Raw genomic sequence first — 21,629 nt, forward strand, 5'->3', positions numbered from 1 at the left:
AAAAACCAGCACTTTAGTAAATATACCCCCTAGGGATTGTATTGTTTGTATGAAGAATAAGAAGTGAGTAATGTTCCTTAGTGCTGTCTGTGGAGTGTTGGGAACGAAAGCATGACTGAAGTGGGTCCAATAAGTTGTGCGAGTTAAGAAAGTGTGTGAGGCGAGTGTAGGCAAGTCTATCCAGTAGCTTGGTGGGGCATGGGAGATGGGTAATTTTAGGGAGAGTTAGGGTCAGAATTTTGTTGTTTTCAAAATGGGAGTAATCACTGCATGCTTGAACAGTGATGCAAATATACCAGTAGAGAGAGAGAGATTACAGATTTTAGTTAAGGGTAGGATGAGCACAGGACACAGTTCTGTACTGATTTGTAAGGGTATAGGATCAAGAGTGGTAGCAGAGTAGGAGGATGAGAAGAGTGTAGATACTTCATCTTCATTAGAGCGCACCATTTTATTCCTGTTATCAATCTCTTATTGAAGCAAGATCTTGTTAACTGATAGTAGCAGGTGGGTTGGGTGAGGGAGGGGTAAGAAGTGATTTAAATGTATTAAAAAGTCACTTGGGGTTAGAAGCTTGGGCAGAGATGAGAGATTGGAAATGTTTGTTTGGCAGTGTCCAGAGGATTACGAGAAGTGTGGTAGATAGTCTTATATGTGAGGAAGTCACTTGGAGTATAAGATTTACGCCACTAATGTTCTACTTTACGTTAGAGTTTTTGTAGGTGTTTGGTTAATTTAGAATACCACGGTTGACATCTAAGGAGTACATTTACTGAAGTGAGAGTTTTTAGACGTGGAGATGTTACCTGCAGTGTGCAGTGCACAGTGGGAGAGACGTCATGACGTCTCTCCCATAGTTCCAAGGAGCGAAGTACTACAGGGGACATTACTACAGGGGCAACTACTACTACAGGGGCACTACTACACAGGGCATTACTATTGGGGCCACTAATACAGGGAGCATTACTATTGGGGGCATCACTACTAGGGCATTACTACTGGGGTCACTAACACAGGTGGCATGACTACTGGGGCACTGCATAAGGGACAGCACTCCTGGGGGCACTATCACTACTGGGGGCATTGCATAAGGGGCACTACTGTTGTGGGCATTGTATAAGAGGCACTACTACTGTGGGCATTATGTGTATAAGGGGCACTACTGTGGGCATTGTGTATAAGTGTACTACTGTGGGCAATGTGTAAAAGGGGCACTGCTATGTGTCATAACATGAATAAGGGACACTACTATGTAGTGTAATGTGAATCAGGGGCACTATGTGCAGTCTAATGTGGATAAGATTGCGCAACTGGTGAGTAAATATTTCATGTGGGTGCCTATTTTTTTTCCTATGGGTGTATATTGTTTTTTTATGTGTTTTTTTTTTTTTCATGTGGAGCCCATGGGCCCCATTTCACAATGAGACATAACCCCTTTAGCACTCACTAAAGGGGTTATGTCCTCCTTTAAGTATTTAACAAACAGTGATAAGCTTAGCTTATCGCTGTTTGTCAATGAACCGTTTACAAGCGATACGGTCCCCATTGTGCATACCCCCATTTCGTCCATATTAATAGACCTTAATCCAGACCTGTAAAGTACCAACCAATCAGCTCCTAGCAGTCAGTTTGCAGGCTATGGGTTGTATTCAATTACTTTCGCACCCGCAATACTTTTTCGCATGCCGGACTTTTCGCGTACATCGTGTATTTTAGCCACGGAAACTTATTGCGCATGGCCCCACGATTAGCTGTATTCAATTCCAAAAGATGCGAAAACACAACCCGGCGAATGCAAAATAGGCGAAAAGTGCTGCCAGGATTGGGGAAATCAGCCTGTCACCCCCTAAAAGATGTACTAACATTGGGAATCAATGCAAATGCCCCGATTTGCCCTAATAAAGCTATTTGGGGTACTTAAGTTGTGTCCATTTCTTCTAATTATCGTCTTTGCACAAGTGATGAAGAAAAGCATTAAGCAGTTTTTTGGTGAAGTAGTCCTATCAAATTTGGGAAACTGAAAATGGGTGCAAGCCTGGTGTAAAGTCGCTGAAGTTTAAAAATACATAGAAAAAACACACCTGAAGCAAGCACCTGCAATCAAAAAAACACCTCACCCATACTTGCAGACCCGCCAAAAGTCTATTTTGCTACTTTTTAAGTTTGTACCCCCACTTGGCACTTTTACACCCCCATTTTCAAAGTGCTTTTTTTCAGGTGTTCCTCACTTTTGTTTAGGTTTTTTTTTACACAGTTATCCTTTGTGGGGCTGTCCAGAGGGTGCTGAGTGGTTTCCCCACCTTTGCACCCCAAATTAGCAATTTTGCACTTTTTCAGAGGTGAATCTTTTTCGCCTATTACATTGCATTGCGTTTTTGCTTACGCGAAAAGTGTTTGCAATTCAACACGGAGATGTTTCTACCTGGCGAAAAGTCGCAATCGATCGGAGATACTTTTTCGCGGATTCCGACTCTTCGCGGCTAATTGAATACAACCCTGTGTTTGAAAAATGACAGGAACTATTTGGTTGGTCCTTTAGCTCTCTCCTCTTTATCATTCTCCAAAGCTTCGTACATCTCCCCCCATTAAGAGCATGAAAAGGTATATTTCCCCATCGTCAGCATACAGAATAAAATCAGGTACATTATTTCCATCATCATACAAAGGAAAGAGGCTCGAAGTGGTGTCGCGTAGACTAACAAAATACACAAAGCAAGTGCGGACGACTGCAATCCGAGGCCTGGCCGTGACGTGTGCACTGTGCAACGCTGGCGGAAGCCCCCAGGAACGGAAGCGGCTAACGCGTGCTCGGTGTCCATGGTAACAGACATCAGTCAGCGCTCTGTGTTACAGCTGACGTCAGCAGCAGCATTCCTGCCACCTCCAATATGGCGGCGTAGGCGACACAGCCGGTGACAGGTAGCCATGTCCTCCGCTGACGAGATGTCCATGTCTGATGGGGAGCCCTTCACCCGGGAGCGTTGGGCTCCCGTCGGGGCAGTGGCTGAAGAAGCAGACGAGCAGGCCTTGGTGCCGGAGCCTGACATTAAGTCGGAAGCGGTGGTGTCAGGCCGCCTGCGCTCTGGCACGGGATCGGTAGAGATGGTGGAGAAGCTGCAGAGGCTGGAGGATGAGCAGGAGCTGCTCAACTCTTCCCTGCTCGCCCTCACCTCGCACTTCGCCCAGGTGCAGTTCCGGCTGAAGCAGATCGTGCGGGCAGAGGGCCCTGAGAAGGAGAGGCTGCTGGCAGAGCTGGAGGACTTTGCATTCAAGGGCTGCCCTCATGTGCAAGGGCCCCGCGGATTGGCGGATCAGCAGGTGCTGGATGAGTCGGTGAGTGTAGGTGCTGGTCTGGAGGTTGCTGGTCACAGCAGTAACAGAAACATGGGAGGAAGATGTGGTCATGGATGCACATGTATCCATGACCACAGGGAGACCTGGTGTCTCCCAGGGAGAGGGGTGCCAGGGGGGCTGTCTATAGGTACATATTACATACATACCTGTATATAACTGAGAGGGTGGCAGAGGGGCTCTCGGTGCAAAACTCACACCTACCAAAACTTGTCTGTAAGAGAATATGGAATATTAGCTATTCAAAGTTGTGCCGAAATAAGATTAAAGGGCATAAAAAAAGCTCCAATATAATAAATGGTTTCACTGGGATAGGTAGAAACAGCAGAATTCCTAAAATAACACCAGCTGCTACCACAATGAAGAAATGAAGGCATTGAACAATATTGGATGGACTTCAGATATCTGCCTGCTGTTGCTCGTTTTTCAGAAGATGCAATGTTCAACTCTGGTCCAGTGATTTCACTCAAACACACACCCCGCTAATGCAATTTGACTTGTGAGAATATTTTTCAAAGTAGATTATATGGTTCTTTGTAGGGATGGATTTCCCATTGATCGAGGAGAGCCCCGGAGATCTGATAGTTCTCCATCAATGGTTGTCAGGCGGTGATTGCTTTTTTTTCCCCCTCAGTGCTGGGGGCACAGAGTTTAGCCCCCCTCCCCTGATGACCTGCTAAATCCCACCCCCTTTCTTTACTAGCCCGCCACCTGACTCTGCTCACAGCAGGGATATGGCCATCAATGGGTGCAAACCAGCGATGGTTCCATGCCATTGATGTTAACCACCGAAGGCCTTTCCTAGTTCTTTGTACAAATTTCACATTCTCTTTCATGTACACAAGGATATTCCTCTGATTTAACAATGTTACACTATGAAGTGTTTATTTTTACTGATTTACATGTAAAAAGTTCACCATGGATGTCTGAAGGAAATCCTAAGAACAGATGTTTTTTTCCTTGTAAACTCCCATGGTAACACATTGCACCCTATGTGAAATCTCTTTATTTGTATATATCTGTACTTAAAACAAGCACAGTGAGAAACTCTAGAAATTCTTGTGAAGACAAAATTAGAGGTTAGTGATGGTCACACACAGGTCAATCTTATCAGGTGTGGTAGATCTTACTGTTTGGCTCATGGTTTGATCAAATAGTTATTTTCTGGCTTCACTGTGATATATTAATGGAGTCAGAAGGTGACAATAGTTCTCTTCTGACCACATAGTCTATGCCAGCTAATGAGTCGATCAGTTTTCATCAGAAATCCTATCAATTTTTGGGGGTAGTTTGGGCCTAAGTGATGCATTTGTAATCCAATTGTTGTTACAAACCACTTAACTGACAATTTTTTTAACAGATTTTTTTTTTCTTATTTAACGAAGTTAAAAGCATTTTAAAAAATGAATGAAAATATTTTAGTGAAAAAAATTATATGCCTAGGGTATGTCTCACACCCTCGTCCTCACACTTTAAGACCATGGCGCATGCATTCCTGAATGTTGTTCACACTGCATTCTGGGGTGCGATTTTGCAGTGATGTAAGCCGTCAAAGATCGCAAAATCACTGCCTGGGGTGCCAGGGAGCTAGAGGAAATCCGTTCTGCACATGTGTAGAATGGATTTCTTTATTAAAAACGGGGGATGGAGTCGGGCGGTACGGTCGCATGGGATGCGAGTGTGTCAGCTAAAGCCCAGTTGGCTTCTGTCATATCCAATGCAGTCACACCAGTTATGTGGTTAATGAGACATGTCAAAAATGACCAGCTATGCGCGCTCCCGCTGGTCATTTTTGACATCTTTCATCGCCCGAACTTGCTGGTCAATCTGCTGATAAAGACAGATTGGCCATGTTCGGAGATGAGAGAGGGTGCCTACACTGAACAACTGATCGTTCAGTGTAGGCACAGCACAGACTGTCAAACGATTGCACGATTACACTGTCGTAATCGTTCAATTGTTTCACAGTCTGCTAGTGGATACGCACCTTAACATCAGCAGAGTCTCGCAGGAGAAATCATCTGAAACCACTGCTGTACTTTGCATATATGAGCAGACCGCTCGCATGTGCACAGAATAATCGCCTGAAACTTTAGACTCCGAATCACACGGTAAGTATAAATAACTCCATTCTGAGATGGCATTATGCTTTTTCCCAAACTGTGGTTAGATTAACTTATCACAGTTTAATATATTGAATCCACAACGCAGTCCCCATATCAGGCGATAGGGCTGCAATGCACTGTGCAAATAATAGGACTGCAGGAGAAAATCTGATTACTCAGCAGTTTCCCTTTTCTAAAATTGAGAGAAGCAGCGATATCCCCTTTTCTGCCAAAACAGAAAAAAGGGGTTATCACTGTTTGATAAATATACCATTTAATCTTATTTCTGCACAACGTTGAATAGCTAATATTCTGTATTCCCTTACAAACAAGTTTTGGAATGGTGATGTCCTATATATTGTATTTCTGGATAGCTGCTAATTCATATACTACTTATAGTAACTGTACATTCTAATACATGTTATATTGTGTAAGGTACCGATTGCTTATTGTATAGATATAATTACCTTGTGGTGCAATAAAAATACATTTAAACAGCCACTAAAAACATAAGTCTCAGATTATTGAGAAAATGTCCATTCTCGGTATATCTGGTGATTTGTGGGGAAGCCCTGTGTTGTGATTGTAAGAAAGCATGATCCTGGCGGAACAACGCAGCTACTGTTACTAATTTGTATAAACAAACGACACACCCGGGTTCCTCTTATCACCGTGCAAAACCAGTTCTACTTTGGCATGCTACTTATGACTTCTAATTACAGTTCATTTTCTCACTTTCTCTACGCTTACCCGTGCAGGAATTGGTAAGTGTCACACTTTTTTTTTTTTTCGTTCTTCTTCAGTAATCTGTGATCACTTTAGTTGCTTTCTTAGATACAATTATACATTTTTAAAAATCATATATATTCAGTAAGAAGTGTGTACTATATATATTAAAGGCTTGTACAAAATGGTACATTTGGTCTTTTATTTTTGCGTCTGAGCTACGCTTTGTTGATTCTGCAGTACTATAAAATCTAAACAAAACTCTTGTTTCAGAGTGAATGGGAAAAGAGAGAGCGTATTGAGGCCCAGCGGAAGAAGCAGCGGGAACTCATTGTGCAGCTGAAGACACAGCTGGATGACTTGGAGACATTTGCATACCAAGAGGGCAATTACGATTCGCTGCCCCAATCCATCCTCATGGAGAGGCAGCGGGTAAGCAAATATTTATTAATGATGGCAAAGGATCTTATACTGCTTAGACAGAAAATAGGCACCATTTAAATAAATGCATGCGACTTAAAGGTACTGTACATGTGCATGAAGACCTTTAAATATTCTGTACTTCTAAAAAAAAAATAAAAAAATATTTGCTTTAAAAATTCGAATCTGTTTAATGAAATGGGCTGATTTTATTCTCTATGTTCTCTACATTGGATGCAGTTATATTGAGAGTTTAGCTTTGTGCCTTATCCTATTGCAACAAAAGTCTTCTTGCTCATATAAAACATCTGAAAGGCAAAGAAGGGAGCAAAACTAAAAAAAAGCAATGTATTTGGTAAAAGTTGTAGGTGGGCACACAAAGACAATATATTGTAAATGTGAATATGAAATGTCCTTATTAACAAAATATTCATGTTCATGTTGATAGTAGAATAGATGTACTTTTTATTTGTGTTTTTATAGGTTATAGGTAAGGTTCTCCTGATTACAGAAATCAAAAATACATAACTGATCTATATCCGCATAGAACATGCGTGAATTGGGGTAGCTGGAGGAAAGGGAGCAAGACCAGGAAGGGGGAAGTGGGCATTGCTGAACTATAACATCCATATAGTATATTCATTAAGACCTCTACCTTCCCCAGGTGATCATAGATGAATTGATTAAGAAACTGGATGTCAATTTAAATGAGGACATTGGCTGCTTGTCTCCTGAAGAGCTGCGTCAGAGAGTGGATGCTGCCATAGCTCAGATTGTTAACCCAGCCCGAGTGAAAGAACAGCTGGTGGAGCAACTGAAAACCCAGATCAGAGACCTGGAGATGTTCATAAAATTCATTCAAGGTCAATTTGGGTGTTATATTATTTTACGTCTTCAGAAGCATAAACACTTCAAAAGTACATCCCTTGAAAGCAATGTGCCCGATAGTTGGATGCTATTGGAGGTGTAAATCTATGACTACAAAATTGCATTTTTACATGTGTTTCATGTTGACTGCAGTTTTGTTACTTATCTAAACTATGAATTAGCCCCTTTGCTGCAGAGGATAAGTGGGGCTCGTCATCTGGATATACCTTAAAACGGATGACGCGTAACACTCGTCGTCCAAAGCAAAGTGCCTCTGAGTTACTTACCTTCTTCCCACCGGCACTAACCGCCATTAGGGAGTCCGGAGGATCACTGGGGCTACTCCCAAAGTAGTGTGTGCATGACTTTTAACTTTGAAAGTATTGCCAGAGATGTAGGAGGGCCTTTAAGGCCCTCTATTTTCCCAACCATTGCACCTAGAGAGATGGGGGCACCCTTGTTTAAAAGTCCCCTCTTTCAAATGTGGCCCCATAGAGATTTTTGTCTGGTGATCATTGTGATTACCAGGCAAATCCCTCTGCATTACAGAAAAATCATGGAGTCCAGTAATGTGGGAGGTTCCCCCATCTTAAAAGATTAACCAGCACCTGTGCTATAGCTAAGAAGTGTGGGCCCCTCATGTAAAATTGGAAACCAACACCAGTTATTGTAAGGCTATATTTTCACAATCGCCAGCATGCCCACAAAGACTTTTATCCCCTGTAAAAACATGAAACCAGCGCTAGCCTGGTGAGCATGAGGCTGAAATACCTAGGGGAATGACACCTGTAAAACAATGTGCACTATCCCAGGGACAGAGGGCCTGATTCAGACCCGCTCGCAAGCGGGTCGATGGTGGGGCATATGCTCTCGCTCCGGGGCTTGCTACAAGACGAGGTGGCTGTCTATGTTAATCGCAGCTCGCCCCGTTTTGTAGGCGGGGTGCGGGGGTGGCTGGACAAACGGAGGTGTTCCTGAAGGAACGCCTGCTGTTTGTTGGACGGCCCTACTGACATCACGAGTGATGTCAGTAGTGAGCTTCCGGCTCTATTAGAGCCGGAAGCTCACTGGGGCTTACGGCAGACGCGACCTTACCACAGGGGTCTCGTCGCAAGCCCGATGGTCGCAACCATCGCGACCATCACCTGGCCGCTCGCTAAAGCTGTGTGTGGTCACCCACAGCTTAGCGAGCGGCCAGGAGGCCGGGTTTTTTAAAACAAAGCAGGCGCACTGATTCAGAGCGAGTGGCTCTGAATCAGGCCCAAAGTGTGTCAGGGTAATTGTAAAGTGAAAATTAGGTTGACTACTAGTGTGGAACTACAAGTCATGGCACTCAGGGCCTGGTGAAACATGTACTTGCACAATAGGACCTAACAGAGAAAAAAAAACCATACACCATAGAAAAAGCAGTTACTTTGAAATAAACTCTATTTAACCCTTGGTTTACTTTTTTGTTATTTTCTTAAATCCTCTTTATTTGTTGAATTAATACTTGAAGTGGTTCTAGTTGAGCTGGAAGGTGTTGGACGTAATGTGAATATTCACAGTGTCAAAATGGACATAGTGTCGACATAGCGTTTTTAGTGTATTTAAAGCCTAACCTCAGCCTAAATCTGATCCTAACACTAACATGGACTTTCGACATTGTGGTGGGCATCTGGTCTCATAGTATGACGGGCAGCATCCTATGCTGTGTATCTCACTGTTATAGTTTGACCGCCCAGCCTTGCAAAGATTGGTGCTGGTTACTGTTTTTACAGGGGTATCCCACACTTGTCTATTTGTTTGTGACCTCAGATGTGGGGAATATTATGTTTAAAATGCCTGAATAAGGCTGTGCACTAACACAGCATGAGAGTTAATCATTAATATGGCCTTGTAGGAGCAGTCTTGATTTATTTGCCTCTAGGTGGGTGTTTGTTATGTAGCACTACAGAGCTGCCCATATTTGTTTTAAAGTGTTTCTTTTTAGTTGCCGCTTTATCGTTTAAAATTGAACCTGATTAAATGTATCTGGTGCTGTCTTTTTATTCACACAAGTAGAATGACAGTTTATCTCCTCTCCTGCAAATGACTGACCATTGTATAATGTAGGAGAGCAATGATAAAGTATGAAGAAATAACTTAAAAGATACTCCTCTAATAGAGTGTTGAAATAGAGTTTCTGCATAGTTACCGTTTAAGGCTAATGTCGCACAAAGAATTTCACTGTTGCAGTAAGCACTCTTGTTACAAAATGTCCATTGTGCAGTGGACTATGGGGGTCATTCAGACCCGCTCGCGAGCGCAGGACGCTCGCAAGCGGGTCGATGTTCCCCCACTGCGCATGCGCACGACAGAGGGAGCTCCGTCGTGCGCATGCGCGAGACCCGGCGAGCGATGGGCTCTCCATCGCTCCGGGACTCGCGCCAAAGGGGGCGTGCTGTCGATGTTGATTGACAGCACGCCCCCTTTAGTGGGCGTGCCGGGGGCGTGCCTGCCAGACGGAGGCGTTCCCATGGGAACGCCTACCGTCTGAAGCCGGCCCCACTGACATCACTAGTGATATCAGTGGGAGTGATTTTGGCTCTGATAGAGCCAAAATCACTCCAGGGCTTGCGGCAGCGAGACCCTACCGCAGGGTCTCCGTCGCAAGCCCGATGGTCACGATGGTCAAGACCATCGCGACCATCATCATGGACGCTCGCATATGCTGTGGGTGGTCACCCACAGCTATGCGAGCGGCCAGGAGGCCGCTCCATTTTCATGGAGGAGGGCCCAGATTCAGAGCGAGCGCTCTGGTCAGAGCGCTCGGCTCTGAATCAGGCCCTATGTTATATGGAATATATGTCCCATGGCAAATTATTATCACTGTTTCAACAGCAAATGAGGTGCTGAACTAAAACACAACATTTGTGAGGCTCTATGAGTGGCCAAGCAGATTTCAGTCATTTCTTGCACAAAATGCAGTTGGCTAACTGCAGTAATCAAGCCCCATGGCCATTAGTCCTCACACCATGGACCTGTTGCACATCTGTGCATGTCACTTCCTTAACTAGGGCACATACCATATTAAAACCCTAAACCTAACTTTTCTTAAAACATTTATATTGTTAAATAAGTTGTATTTTCAGCATGACTACTGTACACTTTCCTATCTGACTACAAGCAGAAACAGGCAATTCCTCTCTATGCTCTTATTTTTAACTTTGGTTAGAACCCTACTTATGCTGTAGATAGTTTACTAACTTACGTTTTTCCTGTAGATGAAATTGGCAGCCCAGTGGAGAGTCTAAGCGGAGGAGCTGCAGGTTATGACACAAAGTCTAGCTCAAGTGCACGGACTAGTGGTAAGTACTTTGATGTGTTGGTCTAATTATATTGATGTCATTTGAGCAAATTCCTAAATAATGGGGTATGAGCTTTATTTCACCTCCATTGTTACAAGCGGTTGTTTAAACTATATTTTTAATCTGTGAGGTTGCAGCTTTTGCATTATGACATGACTTCCACTGACATTAATGAAAAAGACTGTTAAATTTGTATTCTTCATGTAATTGGTTTCATAAGAAGCACTGAAACCATACATAGGATATTTGTAGCTCAAAATTGTCTGACTTTAATGCCTAACATTTTATGAAAATAGAGGAAACAAACATTGAAGCAAAATAATTGTGACTTAATGTCCGCCAATAACCTTCAAAGAATGCAGATTTGAAACATGCAAAAATGTATTTCTGTGCACTAATGGCCCAATAACAAGTGTTACTCCAGAAACAGGATTTCTTTAGCAGATGAGCCTTTATGGCTGACGGTGACGAGTGGTTGCCTTTAGTGCTCCAGACCTCCTCTTATGGAATATTCAGACAGACAATTGCAGCTTCGCACTCACACATGCACCTCTGCATGGATGGGGAGATCCTATATAGGGTCCTGTATATAGCTATTAGCATAGCTAATGACTAAAGCCATGCACAGTTGAGCTAGTATAGATGAGGAGGATTTTGCTGGGAGCATTAGGAGGTTTTTCAGTAAAAACATTTACAGGGGTATTCAATATGGGAGCGAAAACATCGTTTTTGCGTTAATATCGCACTTTTGACGTCATTATCGCAGGTGTGACTTTTACACCGTATTCAATTTCAAAGACTTATCGCAGGTTCGAAAAGTCTTTGATAAAAAATGGGGATAACTTTTCACCATTGAATAGGTGTCGAAAAAAAGTGCAGAATTGGGGTTTAGGGGTGCAGGCTTAAAAAAAAATAGCCTGCACCCCTGGGAATGACATTTAATAAAGAACTGTGTAAAAAAAAGTTTTAGAAAAAAAAAATAGGGACGCCCTAAAAAATTTATTAAAAAAATGGGAAAAAATTGTTTAACAATAGGGAAATAGGTTCAGGGCTATTCTGCATGTATGCGGCAGGTGTTTTCTAGAATACATTTATAGCGGCAGGTGCACAATTGCAGAATTTTTAAAAACTTACTTTAGGGACATAAAAATATGCTAGTACCCATTTTCATGTACCCCAAATTTGATGGGACCACTTAAAAAAACTAAGGGCCTGATTCAGAGCCGGACGCAATTAGCGCTCGCTCGTCCAGAAAATAGGGGTGGCTATTCAAATGAACCGTTCGCTCTGTGCGGTCTGTTCACGCCTCTAGGTCTGAACGAGCGAACAAAACTTGCGGTCGTTTTTTGGAAAACTACGCCCCCTGGCCGCTCACATCCTACGTCATGTCCGCTATTTATTAGATTAATCGAGTACATCGACCAGGGTATGAGCTGCTCGCTATTCTTGTGGTTGGTTTTTGCTACCACAATTTTGCGAGCAGTTCTGGCTATAAAATAACCCAGTGACGTGGTCAATGACGCTGCTGTTTTAATTATGCACACCCATAAAACGCCCGTTTTGACCTTTAAGCACGCCTGCATTCGGATCTCCACTCCCCGTTTTCAAGCACCTTCCCCTATTACCACCCACATACGCCTCTTTCTGTCACTCAAATTATCAGGCATTCGCTATTTTGCGAGCACATGAATTTCGACCGCACTGACTGGTTCGCGCATGCGTATAATGATCCGTACGCATGCGCAGTTGGGCTAACATCACTCGGAGCGAACGAGCGGCCGCTTACGAGCAGCTCTGAATCAGGCCCTAAAAAAATAACCTAAGTGCTCTTCTGCATCACTTCTTCAATGTCGGGGAAAAAACACCTGCTGCGACTATTTAAATCCCCGACTTTCAATTACAGGCTAAAACGGGGGTACCCATAGTGATCCCCCATGTTTTTACAACTTTAGGGGGGTCGTACAATTTTTTTAAGGAAAAATTCGTAACTTTACGCAAATCCATCTTCGGAGTCTCCCGTTTTCGTTAATTTCATATTGAATACGGGGATAAGCGGGCGGGCGCCCGATACTTTAACGCAGGTAAAAACTCTGATATGAAACGTAAACTTCCACAGCGAAGTTTACGTTTCATATTGAATACCCCTCTTAATATTTTGGTTTATAGATTCTTTATTTTTTAGTTGTCAACTCAAATGTTCATATTTCAAGGCATCAAGTCCCAAGTTATGTAAACCTATTTTTATAAATTTTGGTCATTTTATTTAGTTTGAACAGAAGATTTTCCTGTGTAAATACTTTTTATTCTCTCTAAACAGTGAATCCCGAGCAGGCAAAGCAGATGCGAGAGACTGGGCTGCATCTGTTACGTCGGGCCTTGGCTGTCCTGCAGATTTTTGCTGTGAGCCAGTTTGGCTGTGGTTCAGGTCCTGTGCCACAAAATTTCTGGAAGCAGGATGAGAGCAACAGAGACTTCACTCCACTAATTAAAAGATTGGAAACCTCTGTGGAGAAGGTAAGACAGCTGGCACTGCGGCAGCAGCCTGCAGATCATGTGATCAGCTATGCCAATATGCAGGAGATTGCATTGGGAGGAAAAGATGACCTGACTGTGGCTGTCAGAAGAGAGCTGGCTGTTGCTATAAGAGATCTCTTGTCACATGGCCTTTATGCTACGTCTCAAGGAATGAGTTTGGTTTTAGCACCCATCGCCTGCCTCATCCCGGTTTTCACCACCTCACCTCCTTCTATGCACCCCTGGGAACTGTTTGTCAAGTACTACAATGAGAAAAACGGAAAAGCCTTTGTAGAGTCTCCTGCCCGTAAGCTCTCGCAATCCTTCTCCCTTCCTGTCTCAGGGAGTGGTAAAGTAACCCCAAAGCAGAGCCTCCTCTCGGCCATTCACGCCGTCTTGACAGAACATGACCCTTTCAAGCGCGGTGCAGACTCTGAGTTCAAGGCGTTAGTCTGCATGGCATTGAATGAACAACGTCTAGTCTCCTGGCTTAACCTCATCTGCAAGTCAGGGGTGTTAATTCAGTCACATTACCAGCCCTGGAGTTATATGGCAAGCAGCGGCTTTGAAAGCTCCCTGAATATTCTTAGTCGACTCAGCAATCTAAAGTTCAACCTCCCTGTGGACCTTGCTGTGCGGCAGCTGAAGAACATTAAGGATGCTTTTTGAGGCAACGGAAAAACTTAAGTCCCATTTGAATATTTCACTGTAGAAACTTTATCTGTTTGGATACTGTACATAATTCAGTTTGTTCAAAGAACTCTTTTGTCTCCTGAAATCTACTAAATAAAAATAGTGAGGATTGGGCCACCCAGCTACAAGGAGTACAACAGCTTTGAGGAGAACTCCTTTTCCTGGACACCAAGCACAATTAGCAGTCCTCCTTAAAAGAGATGAGGACAATGACATGTTTAATGAATTCTAAAATTGACTATTTATATGAAAGCGTATAATATGTTTTTTAAATATACTATATAAATAATTATTGGAGAATATTTTCACAATTCAGAGCATCTGTAAAGTGTCTTGGCAATACAGCCATTATACACATTGATACTGTAGTGTAAATGTTGCAGTTAAATGCACTACCCCTATGGGTAGACATTGTCTATGAATATATAGATGCATCTTATGGAAATAAGGAGGAAGAAACGTTTTACTGAAAACTACACATTCATTTGAAAGTAGTAATGTCGTTTTGCTTTGATGTGTAAATAGAGGTCTGTACTTACATTGTCTTCTACAGCAAAGACCCCTTTAGCTGGGTACACACTAGGTCGACTGACTGTATACACACTACCAATTCCTCTGCCTGATGTGCCAGGCATTTAAATCACCCGCCCAGTTGAGCTGTCCAATCACCGCCGGGTCCTGCAGCATGTGTACGGGCAATTGGTGGGTCGCCCATACACACCACCAGATGGCCGTTATATCTTTCAGATATATCGCCATCTGCTGTGCTGCACAGCAGATCGGATTCGTCTGAACGACGTTCACAGACATATCAACTGTACTGAAACGAATGGGCGATATAATCTATCAGTGTGTACCCAGCTTTAGAAGAACTAGAACTATTGCAAGTTCACTAGCCTCTGAAAACCTCAAATGTACCCATTCTTTTGTATAGATAATCTTTAGAGGTAATCAATATTGAGAGGATGACACCAACAGACAGAATGCCAACTACAAACGACTGATCCACTATGATTGGAGATCACCAGTGTAGGTCAGGGCTTTCTGCGTTCTAACCTTGTTCACTTGCCTTTATAGAGATCTCTATACAATACAGGCATATAATATGAACCCACTTGTGACTTTTTAAACATGTCACTGTGATCTAAGGAGAGACTAGTCATTTGTTCTTGTTTCTTTAAATACCAATGTTATAACAAATCTAAATACATTTGAACACCAAAGAAATATACATGTATATCCAAAGTTTTAGGAATCCCAGATATGGCTTATTGACGGACCTATAATTGGTTATATGCGACTTCCATTATCTCCCAAACCAGTGAAGAAATCCGAATTTAGATAAATACTGTATGTACATCTTGTAATGTACATTTGTGTGGTCATAAGTAATCATGAATGTTTTACAGAAAAGTAGCTGTATAAACTGATCCAGTATAGTCTGTATTTGTTCTTGTAATATTAGCTGTTTATAATAAGACAATATTATCTTTAGACTTTAAATCAGGATGCTGTAATGCAAAACACTGTTATCAGGTTTTCTATGCAGAAAGTTAAGTTTGGTTATTTACGGTTTTACAAGTACAGAATAGAAAATCCCCCATTACATTCTAAGAGCACATATAAACACAACATTGTATTTGTAGCTTAAAATGAGACTTAGGGGTACATTTACTAAGATGGAAGTTCTATTAAGAAGTGATGTTGCCCATAGCAACCAATCAAATTCTCATTTATCTAGCACCTTCTAGAAGATAACAACCGATCAGATTCCAGGTATTATCTTCTAGAAGGTGCTAGATAAATGAGAAGTAGAATCTGGTTGCTATGGGCAACATCACTTCTTAATAGAACTCCCATCTTAGTAAATTTACCCCTACTCTATTTTCAAAAGTCAGGTATAGGAGACATCTTGCCCTGCTCTGTTTACCGAACATTAGAGCCCTTACCCACTACTGTTGTGTAACACACCAGTGCCATTGCAATTGTGTTACAAGTATTGTTGATGGGGGAGGTGTTAGTGTGAAATCCCTGAACCCTAAATCTAAAGCTGGGTACACATGTAAAGATTTTCTGTCCAACCATCCAACTAGTTGATTGGTTGGAATGAAAATCTGGTAACGTATGGGAGTAAATGATGATCAGCAATTTGCTCCTAAATGCCATAAAACATGAAAATGGGCGTCAGACAAGTTTGTTAAATGTTTGATCTCAACAGTTTGTTCAAACAACAGTTTTTGTCCTTGTTCCGGTGTTTGGGAGCAAATTGCTGATTGTAATTTGCTTTCATACGTTACCAGACTTTCATTCCAACCAATCAACTAGTTGGATGGTTGGACAGAAAATCTTTACGTGTGTACCCAGCCTAAGTGTAAAATGTTTTTGTCGTAGATTTTTTATTTTTTTTTTAAAGTGTTTCTTAGGGCTGAACACAAGTGAGTGGAGCCGGCGCCATTGTATTAATAAAAAAACTGCTATAATATAATTTAATGCCTTGTATTCCTGATATTTAGTTACTGAATTCTGGAGCTTTTCACAACACTGCCCCAGCTGCTACCACCAGTAATTGATTTTTATTTATTTTTTCTCTAAACTGTAATTTGACAGCTTTTGTCTATGTAAACAGTGTATGGACTCATGACATGGGCTGGTTGGATTACTTAAAGCTGACTTGATCTCAAACCCCTCTTATCACTTTGCCAGACTCTTTTAGTGTAATCTATGCTGCATGTATAGATTCTGACGGGTTTGGTACAGGATGCCGGCTCTCGGGATCCCAGCGGTCAGAATCCCGGCCAGGTTACAATGCAGATGGTTAAAGGTAAGTACTGCAAACCTAACCCCCTCCCCACCCACTGCCGAACCATAACCCTCCCCCTAGTGCCTAATCCTAACCCCTTACCCTAGCCCTCTCCCTAACCACAGTACTTACCTTCGGGATTCCGACGTCGGCATTCTGACCGCCGGAATCCCAGCGATCGGGATTGTGACAGCATCCTGGACATGTTACATTGAATCTTCACAGTGGTCTACAGAAAATTGCCAAAATGGAAGTTACATTTATTTTATTTGTTAACAGATTGTTGAAATAGTGAACCATATACAGCTAGAAAAGCTAATCTTTTAATTTATGGGCTAATTTAATAACCTGGTGCAGAGCGCAATAATATATTGTGACCCCTAGCGCCCAGTCATATATTGTCTTTTATCTGTATATTGTAGTCCGGGCAATGAAAGCTAATCACTTATCGGTATGGGTTACAGCACTATTATACTGCTTGCACTATTTTATTTTACCTCCAAATGTTACACTGTGTAACCCCTATTGATGATCTCTGAGAACCTAATACATGGTGTTTACTTAGTAAAGTGAAATCCTCCTCTATGGTGCAATGTTGTACATGAGAAATCATTCTGACACTATATTTTGTTTTGATTTTATTTTTCTGTATAAAATGTTTATATTTATGTAGATGTGGAAATAGTTAATTTCATGGAAAATAAAATGCTGCTAGTTTTCAAATCTGAGTTGATGTCATGGACAGTGTGTGTGTATATGTATGTATGTAAAAATACAGGCAGGTACTTATCCATCATGCAGTACCATCAGGGAGGCGGCTGATTGACTCACAAATTTATTCTGCAGCAGGACAACGACCCCAAACATACAGCCAATGTCATTAAGAACTATCTTCAGCTAAAGAAGAACAAGGAGTCTTGGAAATGATGATGTGGCCCCCAAAGAGCCCTGATCTCAACATCATGGAGTCCTGGCATTACATGTAGAGACCGAAGGATTTGAGCAAGCCTACATCTACAGAAGATCTGTGGTTAGTTCTCCAAGATGTTTGGAACAACCACCCTGCCGAGTTCTTTCAACAACTGTGCGCAAGGGTATGTAGAAGAATTGATGCTGTTTTGAAGGTAAAGGGTGGTCACTCCAAATATTGATTTGATTTAGATTTCTGTTCTGTGATTGTGCACCAACCCGGGTTGCCATTCACTGTAATACCCCTTTTCCTCCTAAATTCCTGGTCTGACCGGTGTTGGAAAAAAGTTCCTATCCGGATCAGACCCGGAATTTTGCCGGCGCCAACTCGGGATATTCCCGAGTCGGGTCCGCATAGACCCGGCTTTTCCGGAGTGAAAGTGGTCGCTTGGAGATGTCATCTCCAAGCGCCACTGAAGCCGGACCAATCGGCCGGCTAGCAGCGCACTCCAGGTCATCGTGACCCGGAGTGCGCTGTTCTCACAGCAGGGTTTCACGGGCTACGCCCGTGTTAAACCCTGCTAGTTGCATGGGTTGTATTGCCGGGTCACTCGACCCGGCGATCCAACCCTCTCCTCTTTTACACCAGGGAGCTGCCCGGGTTAACACTTCAAAAACCTGGGTTTTAGCTCCGGTGTAAAAGGGGTATAATAGGGCCAGTTCGAAATAAGCCGGGTCGACCCAACATTTTAACCCTGTTAACGAGCAGAGTTGAACATGGGTTCAACCCGGCGCGTGATGCAATGTGAACGGGTAACCAGGGTGGATGCGACCCCGGTCCCGTTCACAGCATAGAAGGAGCCGGTGCTTGGGAATGATCCAAGCGCCGGCTCGGCACTTGATGGCAGTGACGTCATCGACCTGGCAATAAGCCGGGTCGGGCTGCCAGTCAGAAAGGGGTCTCAGCCGGGATGGACATGTGAACAAAATCCCGGGGGCGACCCGGCATTGTGATCTGAAAGGGGTATCAGAAACTTCAGACCTGGAACAACATCCTTTCATCACGAAGCACCAAAAAAAGAAAGCCAAAGACCAATCATAGTGTGTATGTTCAATGAATTTAATAATAACAAATGATTGAAAACCCTTACATAAACTCAATGATTCAATCGCATATAACAAGACCTCTCATGGGGATCCAGATGGTAACGGCAGTCAATTCTCACCCTATATAGGGTGTGAGCTGCAGTTGGTGGCAACAATAAAATTTTAGCAGTCACCTTTATCACATACATTTTTTTTTTAAACAAGTGTCTCCCATTTCCTGGAACAGTAGCCAGCCACGCCCCCCGCTCCTCCCCCAAAGGGAGGACTGTGAGTGAGATCGAGGGCCCCGATCTGCACATGCGCAGATCAGGGCATGTGGAGGCCCCTAAACATCAAAAGCATCGGGTTTGCGTCATAACTGCCGTGGGTCAGGTTGAGGCACAAACAGTCACACAGTGCCTCGACAGCTATCTGTTGTCTCGCTCCTCCTACCATCTCACTGTCGGGAGTGACATCATCTTGTTCCAAATATGATTTAGTGAGGAGACAGAGGGCCTGATTCAGACCCGGTCACTAAGCTGCGATCGCTCACTGCCAAAAGGGTCCGGGTATGCAAATACCGCGATCGCACTGTCTGGCTTTAGAACGCCCTCTATGTCTTAGAGGGCGACGGCAGTGAGCGTACGCAGGAGTATAAAGCCGCCCACCTTTCTCTCTTAGCACACGTCATCTCCAGTGTCTGATTAATCGGTAACATCGAGACCCTTCGGAGCTGCACACTGCAGGTGAGGTAGCCTCTACCCTACCGCAAGCACTGTGATCAGTTCAGGCTCAAATACAACCAAGTGACGTGTTCAATGACGCAACTTTGCTAATTATGCACACCCATTAAACTCCGTTTTGACGCTCAGACGCCTGCGTTCGCACATCCACTCCCCCGTTCACAAGCACCTTCACATGTCACCACCCACAAACGCCACTCAAAGTAGCGTCCAGTCTGTGTACTACGAGCGCACGATTCCCGGCCACAGTGACTGGTTCACGCATGCATACTTTGACGCATGTGCAGATGTGCGATAATCGCCCCTAGTGAGCATTCGCAGCTTAGCGACCGTGTCTGAATCAGGCCCAGAGTGTGCGGAGAGAGGAGCCGCTGATGTTGACTGATTCATTGATCCTTGGTAGTTATTGAAGGTAGGGGATTGCCCAGTAGTAGTCTGCTTGGGACAGTGCCCTTTGTTTTGAAAACCCTGGTGGAGCCATTTATGATACATTCTGCAAAGGGACATGCTTGAATAAAACCTCAGTTTCCAGCCTCTTTATTACTATTCATGATGAGACAAAAATTGAAAGCACCATTTGAATTTTATGTTGTTAGCTTACTTACATACAAGATATCAATGATGGTTTTCTGTCTGCAGTTGTGAGGGTGGGTTAGTCGCCTATGCCTTTCCCTGTCACCTACTGCCTCTCCCTAGTCATCACCCTCTGCATCTCCACTGGGAGGCAGAGTCCCCATTCACCCCCTGCCTCTCACCTCCCCAAAACCTTCACAGGGGATATAAACTTAACAATCCCATGAATGTATAAAAAAACAACACAGTGACGGGCTCCAAAAGGAGCTTATACATGCGTTGTGTAAGAAATGAAGTGATCACATTAGCAGTCACTTCACGTGTTTTGTGCCTCCGCAGCGCTACTGTGCACGCACGGTCTGATGACCATGTATGTGTGTGTGGCGGCCATTCTCTGGTACCTTGCTGGGGTCCTGTAGCAATTTTTATTGACAGGTGGGGTCCTGGAACAAAATAGTTTGAGAACCCCTGATCTAAAGTACTTCTATTTATGCTGTAGACAGGGGCTTATTTACCCATTGGCCAGGATGGCACTTGCCAGAGGCGCCAGCAGAAAGGGGAGCGCCACCCAATGGTGCCATCCGCAGCCACGGGGTAGATACGCCCCTGACTGTGACCACCACTGGGCGGTGTCCTCCCTACACTGAAGTCTCCAGGAGAGTTGCTTTCTGACTGCTGCATATACTACCAAGCTATCACCAACGGGACCACCCCCTTCTCGTGATGGAGTCTCTGCAGCCAGTCTGAGCTTGGTTCTTGTCTCTGTATCAGGACAGCGCCGAGCTTACAGTGGGAATGTGGTTCATGTGGCTGCCTGGACTCTGTGAGACAAAACACATGGCTGCAGCGGTGTCCCATAAAGGAGATCAGGCAGAGCTGGATAAGGGGGGAAAGAGGCACAGGGGGAGTACCTTACAGCTGTTCAGTCTCAGTGCAAGGAGGCAGTGTACCTGGAAGTATGCTGAGCCCCTTTATTGGAGGGGGGAGGGGGCAACAGTCCTTTAACCTGGGTACACCTTAAACAATGTGTGTGCCCGGCGATCTGACACACGACCCAGCTGCCGGCGACATATCGGGCGATCCGGTACCCGACATAGCACTGCAAGGGGTTGGTCAGCGGCATCGCCTGATCTTACATGCTGCACATAAGATCAGGTGATGAGGCTGATGACCCCATGGGAGCACGCACTACATGGTGTAATGCATACACACTTCACTTTTTTAATGATTTGTTGTCGAATGTGTCGGAATCGGCCAAATTGTTAAAGATATTGTGTAGTGCGTACCCAGCTTTACTTTGCCAGGGGTGCTCGGACCCCTAGATGCACCCCTGGCTGTAGGTTATGGAAGATGACTTTGGGTATTTCTTTACTTTCTATGTCACATTGGATATTATAATAGTGATTTTATATATACAGTCAGGTGCATAAATATTGGGATATTGACAGAATTTTCATATTTTGGCCTCTATTCACCACCACAATGGCTTTGAAATTAAACAAACAAGATGTGC

The 21,629-nt window shown here is 43.6% G+C and overlaps 1 protein-coding gene across 1 annotated transcript; it reads left to right on the forward strand.

The window, feature by feature from the left end:
- Positions 1–2,887: 2,887 nt before the first annotated feature.
- On the forward strand, positions 2,888–15,700 carry RUNDC1 (RUN domain containing 1). Its single transcript, XM_088480844.1, has 5 exons — positions 2,888–3,333; positions 6,456–6,614; positions 7,267–7,465; positions 10,715–10,798; positions 13,116–15,700. The coding sequence occupies exons 1-5, from the start codon at positions 2,926–2,928 to the stop codon at positions 13,979–13,981; spliced, it is 1,716 nt and encodes a 571-aa protein (XP_088336970.1). The 5' UTR covers positions 2,888–2,925; the 3' UTR covers positions 13,982–15,700.
- Positions 15,701–21,629: the final 5,929 nt, after the last annotated feature.

The sequence above is a fragment of the Taudactylus pleione genome, unplaced genomic scaffold (assembly GCF_031769625.1).
Source record: "Taudactylus pleione unplaced genomic scaffold, aTauple2 ptg000256l, whole genome shotgun sequence".
Classification (NCBI taxonomy): Eukaryota; Metazoa; Chordata; class Amphibia; order Anura; family Myobatrachidae; genus Taudactylus; species Taudactylus pleione.

Excerpts from the sequence above, each read along its gene's own strand:
- RUNDC1 (XM_088480844.1), top strand. The coding sequence starts at position 2,926 with ATGTCCTCCGCTGACGAGATGTCCATGTCTGATGGGGAGCCCTTCACC. Across the intron at positions 3,334-6,455 it reads AGCAGGTGCTGGATGAGTCG|AGTGAATGGGAAAAGAGAGA; the intron begins GTGAGTGTAGGT and ends CTCTTGTTTCAG. Across the intron at positions 10,799-13,115 it reads CTCAAGTGCACGGACTAGTG|TGAATCCCGAGCAGGCAAAG; the intron begins GTAAGTACTTTG and ends CTCTCTAAACAG.